This window comes from Cynoglossus semilaevis, chromosome 20 (genome assembly GCF_000523025.1).
Source record: "Cynoglossus semilaevis isolate Cse_v1.0 chromosome 20, Cse_v1.0, whole genome shotgun sequence".
NCBI lineage: Eukaryota > Metazoa > Chordata > Actinopteri > Pleuronectiformes > Cynoglossidae > Cynoglossus > Cynoglossus semilaevis.
In genome coordinates this window covers 14,529,654-14,535,263 of record NC_024326.1, presented here as the reverse complement: position 1 = coordinate 14,535,263, position 5,610 = coordinate 14,529,654, and the positions used below count along the sequence as shown (strand labels likewise).

Sequence of the window (5,610 nt, the reverse complement as noted above, 5' to 3'; positions counted from 1 at the left end):
CCCCTCCCTCTCCCCCCCCGACCCCCCGGGGCCATCAGTCACACGTGTGCACGTTTGTCAGATATATGGATACAGACGAGAGTGGATTCAACAGCAAGCATCAGCTCTTTTTTAAATAAAATAAATCAATAATTTGTGTTTCGACAGGCTGTTAATAATACAGTGAGGCCACTTACACTCGTGATTTAACAGCGCCTCCATTAGCATAGAGCCACCCAGGCAGTGTATTATAACATTCTGTTAGAAAAGCCCATAAAACAACCCAAACCCAGTCGCCTTCAACATATGGCTCACGGGTCAGCTTAGGTTCAGAATCTGAAATAAATTGGCCACGGAACGTCTTCCGTTCATCAGCAAAATAAATATAACAATATAAAACAAACTTCTATTATTATTCAATTAAAAAAAAAAACAATTATTCTACAAAGGATTTTAATTTCAGATTCAAATTTACACCAATTCCCTCTGTGAGCCGCAGCAGCAACTATGATGCAGTAATATACAACAAGCTCTGGTCAATGCAGCTTCATTAGTACATTGATTTTTTAATTTTTTTTTTACGACTCGCTAAATGTTTGACATAAATAGCAGCGATTAATGCGTTTGTTTATTTTATTTTTTTTACTGCACCAGCATATATAAGTGGAAACGAGGCGTCTCAAAGAGGTTGGAACATTTAGGAGCTCCATCTTTGTATCTGCACTGCACTACATCACCGTGCTCTCCACTGAGCTCCGGCGCTGGAGCAGCAAAGTCAGTGGATCATCCTCAGCAGCATATGCTACTGTATGGCTGAGGGGAGCCACGCTGTGCACACTTGCCCAGCAACATGCTTACATCACAGAGCACGTGCTGGGCGGGATTCGGTGTGTGCCAGTGTTTACAGCGGCGTGATTACGCGCCTGTCTTGAGGCATGTACGCTGCTCCACAGTTTACTCCACGTCTGATGGAGGCTGTGGAGGAGGAACCGGGGCAGGACGAGGATCTGCAGAGATTCAAGTCACCTCTTCGTGGAGGCATGTAAAAAAAAAAAAATTTTTTTTAGTGCAAAGGCACCTTTCAAAAAAAATCTATCTATACTGTATGTCAGCACTGCTGCTGCTGCTGCTGCTGCAGCTACAGTGGAAGTGTTATGCAGCTCTGGAAGGAGGGGAACAGGAAGGAGGAGGAGGAGGGCAGAAAAAAAAAACTGTACGCAGTGCAGACTTAGTTTTACATGCAATACCAAAGGGCCCCAGTGACAAGGGGGGGCAAGAGCAGTGAGGGGGGGGGGAAACATACTCACCCACTGTCAGTGGCAAGAGAATCACCCAAAGGCTGAGCGTCACCTAGGATACCAATGCCGGCTTCTATTCTCCTTTGGTTTCTTTCCACGCCGTCGTTGTCAATGGGGGGGTAGGCCTTCACCAGCGCCTGTCGATTACCATAGATGCCTGTGATGGCCGCCCCCCTGTCTGCCTCGTACCCGTTGAGCGTCCCCCGGCCGGCGCGGTTGTCCACGAGTTCGCGCTGGCAGTCAGCGGGGCGCTTGTTGTCGTAAGGCGTGGCAGAAGGAGGAGGAGGCGCACTCTTGGGCAGTTTGTATCCATGCGAGATGAGGAGGTCCTCCACGCTGTACATGGTGGTGTCTCTCTCTCTCTCTCTCACTCTCTCTCACTCTCACTTCTGGCCAGGAGGGCAAAGGTGGGTGTGATGCCTTATGCGCAGTGCTGCTGCTGCTGCTGCTGCTGCTGGAAGCGGGAGCACAACTGCTCAGCAGAGGCCATCACTGAGGGGAGGACAGGGGAGGACAGGGGAGCAAGTGAACAGATGAACATGACAAAAATCGAGCAGTTCCTCGTTTTTTTTTTAGAGTAATACAACTGCAATACAACTTTGTGAACACTAGGACAAACATTTTTTTTTTTTTATCGGAACACTTTAATCAGACATATTTGTGTCTTGGAAACAACATGTACAGATGTTGATATGTATTTAATATACGCCTTACTAAACTAATATTTCAATATAATTTTTTTTTTAATTTAACTTCAAATTTCAAGTCAACTAGTTTTTGAGCCCACGTCAACCAATTCAAAAGAGAAAACTTCACAGATTCACAGATTAGTTCCCCTCCAGTAGAAGAAGACATTAACAACATGTTGTTTCTGTCATGTCGTCGGCTCATCAGTCTCTCTGGGCGAAGAACAAAACATTTGAAATTTCACGTGCGTAACTTTCCTCAACATTTGACTTCATCGTAGTTTTACACTAAACGTCTTCATCTTATCTGTCATTCGTGGATTTATATTTTAAAAATTGGACACAGTGTTCTGTTAAAGAAGACCCCACCCCACCCCTCTACACCCCCCACCCCGCAGACCTACTTCTGGTCTACTTCACTCTTGGCTTCACTCTTACATTACAGATAGCGTGTCATTAGCCACACCCTGGTTTCCAACAAAGCCGTTTCAACACCTCTAAAAACAGTGACACCTTTTTGTTCTCTGTGTAAACACAGGGTTCATTTCTCCCTGGGTCGTTTGTCATCTGTCAATATATTCACTTCTGTGGATCTCTGGAGACTGGGAACACTCGGTGGACAACGCCCCGATGTATTCAGATGTATGTGCCGTGTGACTTTATATATATATATTTGATATGTTAATGAAAAACGGCGCCCATTTGAGCAGAAACTCCAAGGATTCTCCTTGACATTATGCAGTAAAAGGCGTCTCAATAATCCCACCGGACTACGGGCCTATCAGAGTGCATCACAGATTGTCCTACTAACTAAGTAGGACTGCAAACATTTTGTCTACTCCCGCGGGAAATTAAATATTCAATATAAATCACTACATATAATGGGTGCTGTCCTTTGTCCCAGTGCTGTGTCAGCATGCGTGGCTGGAGTTTGGTCAGTTGCCAGCGGTTCCTTGTGTCGTTATGGCATCAAGAAAAATACGGTGCATTTATTACAGGCAGTTAAAGTGATTGAGCTGCAGGTTGGTTGTAATGCAGTTATGAGTTACAACAAAAGAAAAAAAATCTAGACGTCGTGCACAACGTGTAAGTCCAGTTTGATGAAATGACAAAAACAAACTCCTTACGGTGAGGTGGGGGTTTCACGGACGATTTCTTTTTTAGTCCAGGATCACCGTTTTTAACCGATCTGTCATTTAACGGCTGCAAAAATCAAAACCATCCAAAATTCATATTCGACCTCCTCTTTTACTAAGTACTTCCTTTTTTTGCCAGACCAACATAAAATATCAATCTCACAAAACAAACAGCTCCAAAAATACAACTTCCCTGAAGGAGTCAATAACCAAAGTGGTGAAACTGACCCCTCCCTGCCACTGGGGGGTGTCCACACTTTTTTGGCGTGGGAGCTACTATTCAAAGTGATCTACCTCCATTGAAAATTTAAATTAAAAACTTTTTTTTTTGCCCCACAAAAAATTTAAATTAAAAACTTTTTTTTTTTGCCCCACAATCACTGAGGAGTCCATGATGTAAAATCTTTGGTTAACCAGACAATGTTTTATATTTTTTTCTGATACGATGTTTTTCAGCCATTTTAAATTCCCATAAATACAAAAAAACTAAGTCGCAGAATTCCAACATTGTGGAAAAGTGTAACCATTTAGAGAACATCAACAACAGTGCAGAGCGGTGACCTTAAAGAGTGTGATATATTAATAAGTGGCTCTAACAGTCTGTCCTGCAGCATCGTTACAGAAGCTGCTGGATAATAAATCCATTAGAGCGCCATCATAGCCTCTACACACATTAGCATTTAGGCTAATCATATTTGGACTGATGATTGGTGTCCCTCCGTTCGTACTCCATAACGAAGGTGTCGCTTGAAGTAGCAGCTTAAATCAAAGCAGTACACATGACAGTTGACTCCCCCGAAACGCTGTTCACTACAGCGGGAAGACGACTGTGTTTATAAATCGTTTTACGATACTCTATAGATGTCCTACAGCGCCCTCTGGATTTTTTTTTTATCACCAATTAACGGTGAAAATATTCCTGGCGGTTCCTTAGCGTTCGACTGTGTTTATAAATCGTTTCACGATACTGTATAGATGTCCTACAGCGCCCCCTGGATTTTTTTTTATCACCACTTAACGGTGAAAATATTCCTGGCGGTTCCTTAGCGTTGTGTGTTTAAAAAATAGTTTAAAAAAAAAACAACTTTAAAAATATATTCTCGGGTTTTTTTGGTTGCTCCGTATCGTGATACATATCGTATCGCCAGATTCTGGCCAATGCACGGCCCTGCTGACGTCACACCGTAGTGTTGGACCATTGGTGCCTTTTTATAATACATTCATATTATTGATAATAATTGATAAATTGCACAAAAAAATTAATTTGTCTGAATTCATTAGAGTTATAATTATCATATTTAGTTTATTTCCTTTACTACTGTTCATGAATTCAAATTATTGTGTGTCATCAGATGATAGTAGTCAGTATGAATTATTAAAGTGTTGCTACTTATTATTCTTTAAATGAAGTAACAGGATTACGTGGCTTATCACTAAACCAATCAAGAGATTTTTGTTCTCCTTGATTTTGTTTTTGTCTTGAATAATTACATTTGTATTTTAATTAAAATTTCAAAGGCTAACATTCAAAACACTAAATAACTCCACCTTTACTACTGTTCATGAATTCAAATTATTGTGTGTCATCAGATGATAGTAGTCAGTATGAATTATTAGTGTTGCGACTTATTATTCTTTAAATGAAGTAACAGGATTACGTGGCTTATCACTAAACCAATCAAGAGATTTTTGTTCTCCTTGATTTTGTTTTTGTCTTGAATAATTACATTTGTATTTTAATTAAAATTTCAAAGGCTAACATTCAAAACACTAAATAACTCCATATTTATTTAGTAATTCTTCAGTGCGGAGAAAAAAATTAATTTTCTGACCTTTGAGTGACCTTAATGTTTTAAATCCTTAACTCATCTGTGCAAGTTGTGAGTTTTTAAAATTCATCCAAATTCATTCATTAGTTAAAATATTATTGTTATATATTGTTATTGTGACATGTTTGTTGTGCTGTTGTCATATCACATGTTTGTCCTACTTAAATAATTTTTTTATTGTTCTATTCTTTTTTTTCATGATTTAAAAAAAGAGAAAAATTATTTAATTATGTTTTGTTTATAAATGTTAAAAACACGTCATTAAAGACCAGTATTTTTTTAAAAATTCTCCTGAAACCATTACCACCATTTTGGTGTAAATAAAGCTCAGAATTCAGCATCATGACCTTGAAAGGTTTTAAATTGCCCTTGACTTTCAGGTGACCTATTAAAAACCTCTAACATTTAACACACACGAAAGTTCACTTCTTCAACCACAAGACGTTCATATCACGTCTATTATTGAAGCAACATTTTTTTTTCAATTTAAAAATCATCATCCTCCAAAATTATTTTATACCCGTTTCATAAAAGCCCCCGTTGTGCTGTGTTAAATACCCCTGCCTCCGTGTGTGTGTGTGTGTGTGTGAGGTTCAAATGCTACGGAGGAAAATTCCAAATCAAAACACAAAGATTCACATCCAGCCGTGTTTTAAAGGAAAAAGCTTCTTTGAACAAAGCC

The 5,610-nt window shown here is 39.9% G+C and overlaps 1 protein-coding gene across 1 annotated transcript in view; it reads right to left on the bottom strand.

Annotated features, from left to right (window-relative positions):
* Window positions 1-5,610, bottom strand: part of jcadb (junctional cadherin 5 associated b) — a 14,379-nt gene that overhangs the window by 6,377 nt on the left and 2,392 nt on the right. Inside the window, exon 2 of the mRNA XM_025052457.1 lies at window positions 1,287-1,769. Coding sequence (XP_024908225.1) covers window positions 1,287-1,621 — 335 coding nt within the window. The 5' untranslated portion in view covers window positions 1,622-1,769. The remainder of the gene's footprint in view (window positions 1-1,286; window positions 1,770-5,610) is intronic.